The 16,869-nt window shown below is 45.3% G+C and overlaps 1 protein-coding gene across 1 annotated transcript in view; it reads right to left on the minus strand.

Annotated features, from left to right (window-relative positions):
* The window catches only part of PLS3 (plastin 3), a 52,622-nt gene that overhangs the window by 19,729 nt on the left and 16,024 nt on the right, over positions 1-16,869 (minus strand). Inside the window, exon 2 of the mRNA XM_080352769.1 lies at positions 2,391-2,477. Within this exon, the coding sequence (XP_080208895.1) occupies positions 2,391-2,457 (67 nt within the window). The 5' untranslated portion in view covers positions 2,458-2,477. The remainder of the gene's footprint in view (positions 1-2,390; positions 2,478-16,869) is intronic.

Here is a 16,869-nt window from a genome sequence, read left to right on the forward strand (position 1 = left end):
TAATTGCTTTTACAGATGTTCAAATGCCTTTTTCCCCACTGCTGTTTACCACTTGGATCACTTCCAATACAAATGGTTGTAGGATGCTGAGAGCTGCTCATGTGAGCTGTGGCTGACTTTAGTGCTAACCTTAAATCATATTTTCTCACCTATGGGCTGCTTCCAGTAAGCAGTAGGAAGCCTGTGGAACTCTTGCATTTTGATGGCTGTCAGAGTACAGCACATCAGCTGCATGGGAGAGAGGGGATACCTTCTAGTGGCATGGAAGGGAAGTGGTGACAGATCATGTAGTAGCACAGTTCACTGCCTTCCAGCATCACCAGATATCTCAATCCAGTCTAGCTGTATACAGAAAAGCTGGTCAAACACACATCTTTTAAGTCCCATCAACCTACATAACCTGAGCAACAACTTGCCTCATGCTAGAGTTACAGCAGGTCTCCAGGAAGCCCATGTAGCCCATGAAACCACCCTGAGATACTTCCTCCTCTCCACATCTCCTTTATGACACCCTAGAAGCCAACCAGCTGGGCTTTGCTATAACCATGCTTCTCAGCTGGGTTGCAAGTCTTCTAGGTAGCAGGGAGATGAAAGAAAGGCTTCATTTTATATAGCAGCCTTATTCCAGCTTAGTCCAACATTCACTAGAGATGCTATTTGAAGTTCCCAGTGAGAGTCAGTTACCCATTTGGCAACCAGTTCTATATCCTAGGTCAAATGTGGCTCCTTTAGGCAAGAAAAAAAATTAGTGAGAGCATTCAAGACACTCCTGACAGGTGTGTCCCACAGCAATGCTCGTGAGCTGTACAATGCCTAAAGCACACAAAACAGAAGGACTAGCAGATCCCATCTCACTTGTGGGTATGTCCAGGCTAATTATCACATTTCTCAATAATACCTAAGTTTTGACATTGCTTTTATAATTTAAAACCAAACAGGGACCCACCTCCTGAGCAGGGTGAGCTGGTTTCCTAAAACAAATCAGGATTTGACTTGGGTTTCTCCATGTTTCCAGTGTGAAGGCAGCCAGCCAACCTAATCTTGATAATTTCCCCACACACTAATGATAAAAAGCCACCACATTCCAGCCAGGTTAATCATTTTAAGTTTATCCAAGGACAGAATGGGCTGCCTGCATCCCAGCCTTATTAAGGTTTGCACTCAGAGGCCCATTAGGCATCAAGAGGCATGATGGTCACTCATCTCCCTCTGCGGCAACTCACTTCCACCTGCTGGAAAAGTCCCTGGAAGAGTGAGACAGGAGAGGGAACTGCCTAAAATGCAACTTGCTTCAAGTCCAACAGGCAATAATGCTCCATGAGAACAGGTTGTCTTTGAAATTCATATTCCTGTCTACAGATTGCAAGTTTAAAGCATGTGAGAGTTTGAAGAGCCACCCTGCTCCAAAAGGCAGCTCACCCGATACAGATGTGAGGCAACTACCAATTTGTATTCATAACCAGCGCGCAAGCACTGCTGACGTCCCGTTAGGAGAACGAAACACTGGCTCTGATCACTTGTGCAACTCGTTCCCGGGCAGTGCCAGTCCCGGGTGTGGTTCTCCAGCTGCACACACTGACCTCAGCTCACGCTGCTGCCGTCCAGCTCCATTCCCACCCCTCCCTGGCATCCCTCTGATCCTCAGTAAGCCATATCAGGAAACTAAACCAGCAGAAAACAATTTTCTCCATGATGTCAGTTTTCCCCCCATTTAGGCTTTCTGAAGCAGCCTGCCAGAGGCTTCTGCAATGCCAGCAGAGGGGGAGAGCGGGAAGGCAGGCAGAGCACTCCCGGAGCATTGCAGGCGAGAACCAGAGAAGAAATAAAGCCACCAGAGGGCGATGCACATGCATTGCAACCACAAAGCATTTTATTGTCACCACAAGTCACTCTATACTGGCCAGGTAAACAGCCACTAATTAGGTTTTGCCTAGAAGCTCACCAAATGTGGTGCCTCAAATGCACATGCACAAACCAGAAACATAGCACCTACATTTACCATCTGCACAGGTCAGCCAATCTGCCAAAACCAACATCACCAGAACAAAGCACTGTGCAAACCTTGCAGAGTTGCCTGGGCCAAAGTAATACAATACCTGTTTGGTTATTTCTTCTGCCATCAGAAATCAATAAAGCCCACCTGGAGCAACAGGGCAAGGCTGCCTGCCATTGCTTACTGAGGGCTGAACTGCCCAGGTCCCTTCATTTTCGGTCCTTGGCTAGAAGTGACAAGCCAGAAGCAACAAGGCTGCCAAGGGGCTCCTTGGCATGGGGGAGATCAGGAAAGCACCAGAATGCCCATGTCCTGTTGGCACTAGTGCTCACAAAGGTGGGTAAGTCCATTTCAGATGCACAGCAAATAGGAGCAAGGTGCCCTCACTGTGACTTACCAACTTTGGCAAAGGCCTCCTTGAGTTCCTCCAGCTCATCCTTGGAGATTTGCATGGTGTTGGCCATCTCATGAATCTAGGGAGTACCTAAACAGAGAATAAAGACACTGTGTGAAACCAGGATGCATTCAAATGGATGCAGTTTTGAACAGCAGTATAGCAACAATCAGTACCAAGGTCACTACAGTTCTTGAAGCCATGTTTATCTTTCCACTAAGAAAGCAGATGTGTGAAATTCAGAAGATGTGAAATGCACTCCTTAAGAAGTCAAAAATCCTATTAGCCTTGTTAATATTTAACTCTGTGTATTTGTTTTATGTGCTACGCTGTTCTGCACATATTAAGGTACCTGTTACTAGTATGTTCTGTAGTTCAGAAAAGCTCACATCTCCAGGGATTTTCCACAACTTTGAACAAAATCAGAAACCAGAGTTAAAATATTAATGCAAGAGATACTGAGTGCTCTGTCTGTCTCTGTCTCCCAACAGCACACAGCTACCAAACTCAAATAATACAGATTCTGAACAGTACCTGAAAAATGTCTTTTTGCACAAAGTAGTATACCTGACCTTGTTTGCAGAAAGGAAACAATCTGCTTTTCTATGAGAAAACTGTTTGAATAACCACCTGCCTATTTCCCCAGAGTCAGTCTCTCAATAAACCATGTAAGCAAGAGGCTGTTTGCACTGCTGCTGACCCCTCCACCCTACTGAGCAAGACATGGTGGGAACATCATAAGCAAGCACAGAACTGCAGGCATTAGCCATGCTCAAACCCCAAGTACACAGAAACCCCACTTTGATCAGAACTGCTTGGTGTTAACGAAACAGAGAGGATGAACCGTAGAGTTCCTACGCCCATCTGCTACAATCCTCCTTTCCGAGCACTTGTTAGGTGCCACCCAGCCAGTCTGGACAGGAAGTATCACCACAGGGATGGGAAAACACCAACAACTTGCCCATGTCCCTTTCCCGCAACATGCATGACAGCATATCAGACTGTGCCCTGTTGGCACTTGGGGCAATACAATCAAGAGAGACTAGCAATTCATGGAACAATGCAAACAGGACAATCCCCGTGCATGAACAAAAGAGTACACACTGATAAGCATATATGCTAGCTCTAGCTCAGTCTCTGAAAATGGAGATCTGGGCAAGCTCAGTGCAACTTCAAATGAGATTTGCATCCCAAGTTTTTCCAGCTCCCACTTTTGTTAGCTACAGTCACTGCAAGTTGAGAAATAAAAGGTTCCTCCTCTGCCTACGGGAACAGACACAGCTGCCTCCTCCTCTGTAAGCAAAAGGAATTCAGGGTGAATTCAGATTTACAGACTGTCAGAAGGCAGGATCCCAAATGGGCTGGTTCACTGCTCAAGCAATGAGAGTCTCAGTTCCACAAATGACTGCGCTCTGATTAGCAAACCTCTTTTGTCTGAGGCTCCCAGCTGCCTTCACAAGGAATTATTAGCTTAAGAACACAAGTTTGCCTGTAGCTGTAAATATTCATTTTCTGTAACACTTCACTCAGTGTGGAAAGGATGAAGTTGTTAGAAATGGGAGCGATGGGCAGGTGTGGCAGCCTGGGAAAGCAGCTCAGACAGGTGCCAGCAGCAGAGAAAGTCAACAAGGAGTTGCATCACTGCAGAGACATGAAGGAAAGCACATCAGACTCCATCTCCCAGCATCTGCGGGGCTGCCAGCGGACATAACAAGATGTTTAACAGTCATTAAAAGTCACCAACAGTCTATAAAACAGGTTTATCTCAGTTTTCATATTTTTTCTTCCTTCTCTATTTCTATTTCTTGAGAGGACAGATGGAGAATTTGAACCTGAGAAGAAGGTGATACCTGACCTTGTTATAGCTGTCTGAAAAGGGGAAAGTAACCAACAAAACAGTATATGAAGAGGTTAGTGGGCCACAAAGTTACAAGTTGACAGGGACTGCTAAGCTCCCAAAGCAATTTTACATAGTTTTTTTGCAATGGAGGGGTATTACACTCACATTGGTACACTGGGCTGGGAGGCAAGGAAGCTTTTCAGACTTCTGTTGCCTGAGGGGTTTTTTTGTTTGTTTTTAATAGCTGAGTCTAGGGCATTGAGAATCGTGTTTTTCATTCACATGCATTTTTTAAACAAGAGGCTTTGTCTTCATGGAGATAAAATGCCCTTTTATCACCCTGGCATAGGGATCACACATCAGCTGCCCCACTAGAAGCCCTGTGGGGATGCAGGACTGCTGCTCACGCCTCACCACATCCAGTCCCTTCTACCATGAAAAAGTCTCTTCCAAGGGCATGCAATGACAGCCAAAGACAAACTAACATTTAAAGACCCATTTTAGAGAGACAACAAGGGGAAAAGAGAAGACAGAAGTGAGCTAGTGATCCCACACCCATTTTACACCCTGGTGACAAACAGTCCATAGATCAATGCACACATAAACACAGTGTATAAGGAAGCAATTCCTGCTCCACATCCCTTTCGCTCCTGCCTTCTTCGCTCACCCCACAGAAGAAAAGCCAAGGCAGCTCCATAACACGCAAAGCACTAAAGCAGCTTGACAGAAGCGAGTGTCTGGCAGACGGTGTAGCCCATTTCTGTCCCTTGAAGACTTCACTTTGTGCTGCAGATTAGAGCTGCTTTAAGTACATCTCAGGTTTTCAAATATCAACTCCCTTCCCTGAGAGGGGTTGTATCAAGTTTCCGTGCAAACAAGTTTTATAGCTTCTAAACACACTCCAGTCACTGAATCAGGGTTAGTTTATTTGCTCTCCAGACAGAACTGCAATACAGGTCAAATAAAAGCTGCCCTAGACCATGTGTTTTAACAGCTGTAAGCCACCTGGAGACACAGCATTGCAGCGGTGACTGTCACTGGAGGGATGCAAGGACTGTGGAGCTCAGCACTTCCAGCACAAGTGCCAAAAACTAACCAGGATATTTGGGCAAATTAACTGCTCAGACAGCAACATAAAAACACTCAAGGCCAGAGAAAAAGTCCCCAGGACTCTTCCCCAAGAGGGGAAGTCCTGGGAGCTGCATCCTGCACAGAGGATGGGTGAAAAATGGCAGGGCAGAGGGAGAAGCATTCAGGTATTTGTGCATCTCCTTAAAAGTTGGAGGATTAATTCAATTTTGAAAGCACAGAAACCAAGTATTTCCCAACAGCCACTCAAACACTTCCAACAGAAACAGAGCTGGAATTCACTGCTGATCCAAATGGAAGAATTTGCCTTCTTAGCAGCTCCGTGTTAGTTTGAAAACGGAGACGCTTTGTCCCTCCCAAATTCATCCTGTTTTAATATCTCAACAACTGACTGATTAACAGCATAAATTTGTTTACTCAAACAGACAAATGCTGAGACACATTAAAGTGTCAACAAAAAGGTATTAATACGTTCTTTTTCCATATGATTGAAAGAGAAAAAATAAAGAGCGAGCTAGGCCTAGACTGGAGCAGTGACTCACCCCATACATCTTTCCCTTCTCAGAGAAACCTGTGGTTTTGCTGCCTTTTCATGACAAAGGCTCCAGACATGAGAAGGCAAGTCAGTCAGCATTAGCTAATAAAAATATTTCAAAATCCTTATGTCTCTGACCACTAACCCAGCACGTAGCAGCCTTGCTTTAGGTATAATGAGGGGGACAGGTAAGCACTTGGTCTCCCCCAAGAGCCATGTCAAGCGCCAGAGCCTCTGGACTTGCAGCACAAGGCACTGACGCAGCTGCCTGGCTAATTTGGAGGGAATCCCGGTGATTCAGCTGGCATAGCATCTGGCCCCTCAGGCTTCCTGTGGCTCACCCCATCCTCCTCTTCCTCCTTGTTTTTGCAGGTCAGGTTGGGCCCTGCCAAGGGCCACATCAGAGTATGGAGTAACTATCTGCACTCCGCTGCTCGCCTTGCCCCATCCACCCCCTTGGCTCCTTTTGCAAGATGTGTGAAATTTGGTCACCACAAAGTCTGTCCTAGTCCTCTGCAGCAAGAGATTCTCCCGTACTGCTGCACAAACCCTCTCCATGGGGTCATCATCATCATGTGCATCCCAGCATGGCTGTGCAAGTTCTGGAGCTGCTGGGCTAACCTGGGCAGCCACTCTGCTCAGGGCAAAGCAGTGAGGGAAGTGACACTGGTGAGGGCTGAAAGCCTGAGTTTTCTTTGTATCCTTTTCCAGGTGATTGGGATACTGCAGGGATTTCCTGACACTGCAGGAACCCTTGTGCATGGGCACCAGCTGCATTTAGAAATGTTTGCAGGCAGGAGAGGGCACATGCACCCCCTGCACCTCATCATCAGGTGCACCCAGCAGCTCTGCTGGCTCCTTTTGCTGGTCCATTCAAAGCAAAGCCTTTGGGGTTTTAAAGACATCTTCAAGCTTGATAGCAACAGGAGGAAACAAAACCTTGCAGTGCACAGGCTTGGTCTGATGAGTCCTCCAAGATAAATACCTACCTCTGCTTTGGGGAGACAGGCGAGTTTAGAGACTGATGGCCTGTAAACAAAAGCCTATCATGCAATCCATCCTCTCCTGCTCATAATCGGTTTGTGTGTTTCAAACAATGTTTTTTTCGTCAAGTTCTTCCAAGACAGCACCATTTGTTGTGTGTGGTTATTAGCAAACACAAGGCTGCTGGAAACACATAAAATTTTCTTTGGCAATTACCTTCCAGACAGTCACTGGTCAGAGACACAGGCTGAAACTAGACCTTTTCCATGCTTTTGTCTTTCCACATGGCGATAGGTGTCATCCTGGTAAGAGCAGCGATTAGGAGATGCTACCCCACACACAGAGACGGCACCATTGCAGTGTCTAACAACTCACCAACAGTGTGACACTGCTACAAACAAGTGTCCTCCAGAAATTACTTTGCTGCTGCTCTTTGCATGAATGTTGTACTCATGCATGGAAAATATGGAGGTGTTTGTATCAACTCAGCTGTTTTCCCTGCCTTGGGAGGAAAGGAGCACAAAAAGCTTTGAGCAGGTTATTTCTTTGCGGTGCCAGACTTGGCGAAGTAGCTGTATCTCTCGTCTGTGGCTCTTCCCTTCAAACAGGCTTTCCGAGCCCCATGTACATCAGGCTCAACACCAATGAAACTACAGCTCTGCTCTCAAAGTCTGTAATGCTTTAACTACTGAACCACACTAAGCTGTAACACCTGCAAAGGAACCACCAAATCCAGCTTTATTTCATTATTAATCCAGCTTTCTTTGTCCATGCATAGCATCAAACAACTCATCTCAACAGGCCAAGAACCAGCTGCACACAAATTTAATCTTAATACTGAAATTCTCTAAGCTTGTCTTGCTATTTGAAATTACTACCTCTCACCTCCCAATTCTCCAGCTTCCTCAAGCTACTGCCTTTACACGCAGTACATTCAGTACACACAGAGTACATACTTTGACTCGCCCATGCTGATTGTGCAGCCCACCAGCTGTTATAGAGCCACTTGCTGCATCACAGGGACAAGACATGGGACCACAGATAGCAATTCCTACTGAACAGGCACCTTACCACTCACATCTTCCCAATCCCATATAAAGATTACCTTCAGCTGATGTTTTTGAAGCATCTCTAAGTCAACAGAAGTCCCTATTAGTAGATTTTGCTTTATATTCTTTCAAATCCCTGAAGCTGTCATGCTGGGAGAGACAGGCTTCCTGCTATGTTTATTTTCACCTGGGAGCAGACTGTGAGACTTTGCTCCTGTTGTTACAGAACTCGCTGCTGCTGCAGAGGAAAAATCTGTCAAATCCATCAGGATCAGAGACACATCCTGGAGTTAGTCACTGCACTTGGTATGCCAGCAGATCTCTCCAGATTTGGAGACATGTCTTAATGTGGTATCTACCTCTGGACATGCACTTTCATCCAGCATGTCCAGATTAAAAACCTAATTTCTCCCAGCTAGACCTAAGCAAAATAGTAACAGAGATTTTTCTGAGCAGGGCTGGTGTAGATGCCCAGCAAGGACCCGGGCTGCACAGAGGCAAGGTCACTCCAATGGTATGGGAACAACCACAGCAACCCAGTTTTCCTACGCCTTCTGCTTAGAATTTAACTGCTGCCCCAACATACTTTGTCACCCTGGACAACCTAATCTTTCACCGATTGCATGCTGGTCAAAGTGTTTTCTCTCCCTTTAAGACAGAATCAGATTCACTAGCTTCGATCATCTTAATCCCTTAGTAAAAACAACCACTGACCCATCAGCCAATTCGCATGCCTCTGACTCCCCTGCACATTCAAGGAGCCTTTTTGGGGTGCAGTCAAGCATGGATAATGGTCAGTATGTTCAGCACCCTGACCCAGAATGCAGCTGTAGCCAGTACACACAGAAAACCAAAAATCAGCATTAAACCCACTCACAGCATCAAACAGGAATCAGGCCCCTGCTAAAAGCCCAGGAAAGCCATGTCCTTCAGTGCATCATGCAGAATACTGAAAGCTGGGGATATGACACAGAAATTTGAGTACACAATTCCCTCTGTCTTGCAGGTACGAAAACAGAAAGATAGCAAGCAGCTGAGGATGCTTAGCCACACGATATCCAATTGCCCAAGGCCTGGAGGGGAGCAGAATTCAGAGTAACACAAATGTCTTTGCTCCACCTGCACATGAGAGGGAAAGAAATGATTCCCCAGTCCTCAGTGCAGCCTCCCCAAACACATTCCCATCCAGCCCTGAAGGACTGGAAGCCAGAGCTGCCACTGATGAACATTAAGGGGTGACACGCGATCCTTCAGCAGAGTAGATGGATGCTTTCTTATTGTCATGACCCAGCATTTACTACGAGGAGACTGAAACAACAGAAATGTAGAACTGACTTGGGACTCAAATGGAAAGGAGAAGCACATAAATCTTCCTGCAGGCCTATTCTATTCTCTGAAGGCTCCTGACATGGAAGATCAGGACCAAGTGGATTAGATAGACAGTCAAAGCAAGGGCAGTGCTGATTTTCAAGGAGGAGAGCAGCTGCCTGTGAGACCTTACAGCATTCACACACATCCATCACACTGCAGACTCATAGCATACAGGCCACCTTGCTGCTCCAACTCTCTTGCATGTATCTACAGACTACTTAGAATCTGCAGGGCAGTGTAGAAACCAGATAAATACTGCTCGAGGCACCAGTGAGTCAGTCCTTAAAAGCCTCTTTGCCCAATACTTCTAAACGTTCCATTTTGTCACACCTCTCGTTTTAGCAGAGCAACTACAAAATTAGAGCACATTTGAGATCATAACCTGCTAGATTGGTTTAGCTCACTTTTGAATTTCAATAATTTGTTCACATCTAGTGAAAACAGAACTGAAATATCCCCCTTTAACTAATTAGTACAACGTGAAACAGGTGATCCTTTCAAGACTTCTCGGGAAAGGAAGAAAATAACATGCATCCTGCTTGGAACATGCAAAAGCAAATAACATTCAGAGATAATTTATACTTCAGTGCAAGAAGGTAAAAGAGAGGGGGTACAAGGGTCAGATGTCAGCTAATGGGCTGAGACTCAGAAGGCTAAATTTAAATTCCTGACTCAGACACAGAAAAATCATGACAGCCTCTCAGGAAATTCTTATGCTGCTACTATAGTAATTCTTATTCTTGCTTATTCCCTAAATAAAGAGCAGAATTAAACACTTCCTTCTGCTTATTCTGTTTCTTAACCATAAATGACTTCAAGAAAGGACCCACCTCTTATCAAGCATCGCAGAAGTTGGCATAAGGCATCCTTGATTTTAAAACAAGACTCTCAGAAAGCCAATGGGTTCCCTGCCTGCATAAGCCAGAAGGAATGAGGATCACAAGGCTGAATCAGTGCTGATTTTCTTCCCCAGAAGCAACTGAAACCTGCTTGCTGAGACCTGCATGTTAGCCTAAATGTGCTTTAAGCATGTGTCTCTTGATTTCTCAATATTTAGACCAAAAGGAGACTAGTTCCTTACAAGGGTGAGCTGTAGACCTCAGCCTGTGTCCTGGTCCCCAGCAGGTGAAGAAAGTGCTTCAAAGGTTGAAGGGAGTCAAGGCCACCCAACCCAGACCCATCTCTATCACCCCAGCATCTCCAGCCTCCTCTCTCAGGTAGGGCCTTTGCTTGGCAGGTAAAGCGACTGATATTCAATATGCCATGATAAAGCGAGAAGCATTACTCAATCTCTTAAACTTCCCCTCCACCCAAGCTGGGGAATCAGCCCGATCCCTAAATTAAATCATGGTACAGTCACTGCTTATTCCATGCCAGCAAACAAGCTCCTGCAAGCCAAACACCCAGCGTGACGGTGCCGATCCCTGGCGAGCTGGACAACAGGGAGTTTCAGCAATTAATTTTTGGAGGGTGGGTTTCGTGCAATCTTTTAGAAGGTACAGCTGCAGTTGAGTGATTTTGCAGACTGTTTTATCAGTCTGAAGATAAACAGAGCTGTCCTGAAATGGCACAACCAGGGCTGAAATTCCGGCTGCCTGGCGACTGCTGACCAGATGATAAACATTCTGAGAAGTGTGTTGATGAATGTTGTCTTAAATATGAAACAAAACACTAGAAACTACAAACCATACTCTAAGCCTTGGAGTTATATTTCAAAAGTCACTTAAAAACCAGGAATTTCAGTAACTTCTCTCTTACTAGAAATTGCTCCTGATAAAAGAAGAAAAACCTTTTTCCATCCTTCCCCTGCTGCTTGTAATCTTATTTAGAAAGCACTAGAGAAAAAGGGAAAGAAGTCAAAATAATTTGATTCAGAACAAGAAAGCAACACTAGACTGCAATAAATTAGTGTCGTTGCATAGTTGTCCTAGCTGGTTTTGAAATTAGAAAAAAACCAAACTGTAAATTCAACATTTATTTTTTCTAGAGAAGATGGTACCAATCCTATCTACCCACAACAAAAGTGGAAACATTAATCTCAAAGATTAATGTGAAATGGTTAGAAAAGCAGGAGAGCTGCTGTCTTTGCCTCCCAGGAGGCTGCCATGAGAGTGAAATCACGTTTACTTTTACAGCAGGGTGTTCCCCACACTTCTCTATAATTTGACTTACTACAGGGAGGAGCGATAGGGAGCAAAATGTAGCAGTTGCCAATCCAGGATCAGACAAACTCTACTCCATGACTCTTGAAATTTGGACAAGCATTAATAATCTCTACAAAGTGGACCCTGATTAGCAGGTTTCAAGGCCAGACAGGATCTCCAAGATGCACCTAGCACTCCTGGAGCTGAGAACAAACTTCTTGTTGGGTCCCTTTAATCTATTTTGCCTTCTCTTCCTCCCTTGGTTTAGCAGCTCAGCCAGTGCCTGATACCCCTAGAACAGATGCAATGGTTAAAGAAATGTGTGCACTGTAAACAGCAGGCAACCTCATCACTACTCTGAATTTCAGGAGGGTGTGAGAGGACATCAGCTGTGGAAATCACACTTTACACCCAGATGTTTTGTAGAATAAATGCAGGGTAGAAGTAAAATATAGCTAAGCAAAACCTTAGAGCAATACCTTGAGTATAAACAAAATCAGGACATGAAGAAGCTACAGTAGACGTGTTTTATAGGTTTTCAGACATGCTAAGTCTAAGTTTTTCAGCACAAAAGATTCAGCATTTCAATCCAATACTTAAAAGCACTTGTTGTATAAGTGTTTTAGCCAACAGTGACTGCTCAAGATTTGGAGAGGGTCTACACCAGCTTCCAGCATCAAGTATAGCCAGTCCTCACCAGAAAACACATCAAGGAAGATAAAGTCTTCAGTTTGGAGAAAATCTCCTGCCAGGCTGTGATACCATATGCCATTCCCACCAGAATAGCACTCAGAGCCCATCCTCTACAGGCAAAAGAGCCCAAAAAGTTAGGAAGCCATCACAGCCAGCAGGCTACAGCCATTTCCCAGAAGTATGCAGAGCTCCTCACACTTTCTGCAAGGCAAAGGTTTAAATATTTAACATTGCTAACATGCAAGTTCAAGCAGTTCTGCTTTTTAAAAACCTGCTGCAGACTGAGACAGGGTAAGATGTGCCCCAGACTGAGATTTCTGGGAAGGCACACCCTCCGTCCGCACTTGAAAAGTTAAATACTTAGTGATGCAAAGTCAGTCACAGCACTTGCTGCTGCTCTGTTTGTATGTGCTGCTCAGTCAGGTGCACAGATAAATTCCAACTTTAAAATGCATTAAAACCCAAACTTAATCTTTTCGTTCTGCCTACAGCTATTTTCCTTTATCTGCTACAGAGGTAGGAATCACTAGATATTTCGCAGAGAAAATAAAAGCAAAACAAGTCGTGGCAGGGCAATCTCTGGCATGTGCTTGCATCCACACAGCCAGCCAGAACCCAGCAGCAGCCAGCAGCATCCCAAGGCCAGCCCGCAGCAGCTGACACCCTTACCTTGCCTTTCCGCCTCTCTTCGGGAAGGTGAATCGCTCCCTCGCCTGGCCCGAGCGCTGAAGCGTCTCCCACACCCAGGGCAGGGATCTGGACAGCCAGCATTCCTCCCACCATCCCCGCCCAGCAAATGGGAGGTCGCTTCCCGAGAGCCACAGAAGGGATGTGGTCATGTGGCAAAAAAGATGCATTAGGAAGAGCTAAGGGACAAGCAGCTCGGAGCATCATATACGTATGAAGCAAGGATGGGGGCATGCTCCCCCAACAGCAAGCTTTTGTTCTTTTATTGTTTGACACTTAGGGACAGGAGGCAGTAAGATATAGAACTTTTAGGCAATCAAACTTTTCTTTTAAATTAATAAAAAACAATAACAGTTTTTACGGTTAATGTTTTAAATTAAATGCTTTTTGTATTGCTAGCGCTCAGCTTGTTCAGCCAAACAGTGATATGGAGTTTGGCTATTGTTTTTTATACTTATTTTACAGATGTCTTTAAAATCACCAGAAGCTCATGAACAGAGCAATGAGAATCCAGACCTATTCGGGCTCAGTCCACACTGAAAGAAGATGCTGCCTGTTCTTTCATCTCAAATTCCCCCCTTCAAAAATAAGGTAGTCTGAATGGGTGGTAAATACAGAGTTCAGAGCTGATCCATATCGTAATGTATTGCATTACCTCCACAATTAATCCCTGTCTGCTCTAGGGGAAATACAGACATCTGCTGCCAACCAGGAAGACACAAGAAACAGAAACATCATGTACTATGTTGTTGCTGATGCAATGCACAGGAGTAGAATCAATCATCAAAAAGGTTAAGTGGGATTTCCAAATTATAATCACATATTTCAGAAGTTTCTATTCCTGTTAAGTTCATAATGCTTGAGCACTCCCATAGCTAAAAGGAAAGGGTGTCACTTACTAATAAACACAATACTTGAACTAGTGATGAATTTGAAGAACCCATGACTGTTCTAAAAATTAAAAATACTTGACCAATACAGTCATTGGTTCTCTCTTTTTAAAAATTATGTTAGCCAGGAAAGTGAGTCATAGCCTATTCCCTTTTCTTGGGTATCACCTGAAAATTTAGCTTCCAGCTGTAAAGTTTCAAAAGAAGTACAAAAAAAACCACCCAACCCCAAACCCACAACTTGCTAGCTTCCTCAGAATGGTAAGTATAATGGAAACCAAAATAGAGGTTTTTATGCCCAGAACTGCAGCTGCCACTTGAAAGAAAAAAGATGGCTTGAAAAACACTTTTGCACTCCACCAAGACCAGGTTGCCTGTGCATCAGGTTTAAAGGGAAACAAATTTGCTCTGACTTGCGTCAGCAACCGGCTTCAGCATCATGTCAGGTCCTTGGTGCAAGGAGCCCATCTGTCTGCTCTGATCCAAACTGGAGACTGCATCCAGCTCGTAAAGTCTTGGGACAAACAGGCAACAAAGCTGAATAAACTTACTTCAGGGAGTTTAGTCCCTCCACTTCTCGTTCTGTGTATGAACACATTGCACAGTATAAATTAATCCTGTAAGGTTTAGGAAGTGCTTAGGCTTTGGGGCTTGACAGGTCCTGGGGAGAGTGTGTCAAAGCCCAGCTCCCAAACCAGGCTGTGACGACTTCTATCAACAGCAGAATCATTGCAGGAGCAATGTCTGATTTGGGGAAGGAAAAGAAAAAACTCCTTCCCTTGTCTTTGGCATCTGTGTTGCTAGGATAGAAAAGCAGCACCTGCAGGTGTGCAGGTTGAAGATTCACACTGGAGAGGCAGACACCTAAAAACCACCAGCACATGGGTCTTCCAGCCCCCACTTCTCTTTTTTTAGGTGAGTGTAAAACATCTTATTGGGCTAACAGCTACTACTGTTCTCCTTGTCAGGAAGGGAAAGAGCATTGCCACCCACTGTTCCCAGTCAGCACAGATCCTCAGGGGCTCCACCATGAGGAGAAGTTCAACTGGTGCACACACAGTGCACACGAAATACTAATCTTCCACATTTGCAAAATATCAACAATAGCCATTTTTTGCTTTAAAAGCACTCTGCTCTCCAAATACTCCAAATCCATCCTGTTGGTCCAACCTGCAATTACACTCAAACCTAAAATAGCACTTTGACAGTGCAAGCACCCACTCATCTGCATGTCATGCCCCAAGACTTGCTGTGCTGGGGTGTGGTGACGGCAGGCAGCGGGCAGGCAGCTCCCCGGGCACTCCCTGCCCACTTCCTCCAGCATAGCTGGGCACACACTGCTCCCCACACTCTTCCAAAATAGGAAGTTTTATGATCAGGCTAACATAGCACTGTATTTTGTTCTTTAAGGAAACCTTTTAGGGAAGCACAAGACGCCCAGGATGCTCAGAAGTTACTCTACTCAGGTGAGATGTCTGCTCTCCTGCATGGAGCATCAGGATGGAAAATTACACGTGAGGAGGACATGCAACACTGACAGGATCCCTCCAGCAAACCATTGCGCAAGGACACATCTCCTCCCCAGCTCCAGCTGCCAAGTTTCACTGGGAAGCCACTAAGACGTATTTGCCCTCCAGAGGTTATTCAGCAACAGCTGTGGGAGTGGCAAACACTGCCTTCCAGGTGACAAGGGAGCAGAGAGGGTAAATCCAAGAGTGACCTTGTCATTCTCACCACTAGCCCTCGAGAATGGACCCTCTGGCAATGGTCTGGGGCAGGAAGAGAGCACATGCAACATGCTGACCTTCAGCTACAGCAGACTGTGCAACCCCACTGCTCTCTCCAGAGAGTCCCACCATCCAGAAGAGGACAGCCACCTGCTCCTGGACACCCAGCTTTCCTGCCCACTCCAGTAGTAGTCTTTTCCACCTCTAGTTAGCAACACCAAGAGACATACATCTTCCAATATTAGCATGACAAGGCAACTAATGAAACCCACGGCAATGTCTAAGTTCCTGGGCATTCTACATCAGCCCTAGTGATTTTTGGGAAGGGTTTTTGCCTGCAGGCACCTCTAGCTCCTGTCTAAAAAAGCTGTTTGCTGGGATATAGCCAGCTCCATTGCCATCCAGCCAAGGGGGTGTAGGACAAGCTGGCCCCCTCCAGCATCCCCATGCTAGAGAAACCCCCATGGCCAGAGGGCTGGGCTGGGCCACACCAGCCCCAGGAGATCCCAGAGCCAGCAGAGCATCAGCTGGCTGGGTGTCCAGAATCAGCAAAGGTGGCTCAGCTTCCTGGCTCTGCCTGCTCTGGTGCCGCATAACAAGCATTTTTGGGAGCATCCTCCCGAAGACAGGAGAGTGGACAGAGCCAAAGAAGTAACTAGCTGGAAAAGAAACCAGGTAACCCAAATAGTCTATCAGAAAGAAATCGCTACACTTTACGAGCCAAGGCTCTAGAGAGCAAAGCTGAGTGACCAGCCATTATCCCATTCTGGACTAGGATCAGTGACCATTTACCCTGTGCTGGATGCTCCTCTCCTCCAGTTCTGTCCACATTCTCTTTTAAAGATAAATTGTGCACAGATGGATAGAAGCACTCTCCCCTGTGTTTTTTTAATTCAAATTGAGGTTTTATAAGCTTCTTGCCTTTGCCTTCAGTCACAACCAACTGTAGAGTACATTCCATCAATGTAAACAACTATGGAAGGATTTGACAACAGAGGAGCAAGCATTTGAGCTAAGTCCTCAATTTATCAGTGTTTTTTTTTTTTTAAAAAAAAAGATCCATCTTTGCTAGATTTCCCCCTTAAAAGCTTCCTGAGCTGCTCTTTCAGTGAGCCTGTCATCAGGAAGAAAGCAAGACATTAGTCAGGCTCATTCTTATTTAATAAAAAACTTGCATATGCAGCAGGGACTGAAAGTTAGTCTTTATTTAAAAAACACTTGCAAACCGGAGTATGATTTTTGCAGTGCAACATAGATCTGAGGACTTGCCTGACTTACCCTGTGCTCCAACAGCTATCAGCTTAGTAACTAACTGAGTAGTTATTCACAGCCTAGAGCAGGGAGCCATGCAGTCACCAAAGAAGACAGCAAGTATGCCCAGAACACCGTGCAAAGGATATCTTGTGTCTCGGTACTTCGTAAGGAAATTGGAGGCTCCACTGATGTCAGCTCCAGGAAATGAGCCACAGGCAG

The sequence above is a fragment of the Nesoenas mayeri genome (genome assembly GCF_963082525.1).
Source record: "Nesoenas mayeri genome assembly, chromosome: 13".
NCBI classification, from domain to species: Eukaryota; Metazoa; Chordata; class Aves; order Columbiformes; family Columbidae; genus Nesoenas; species Nesoenas mayeri.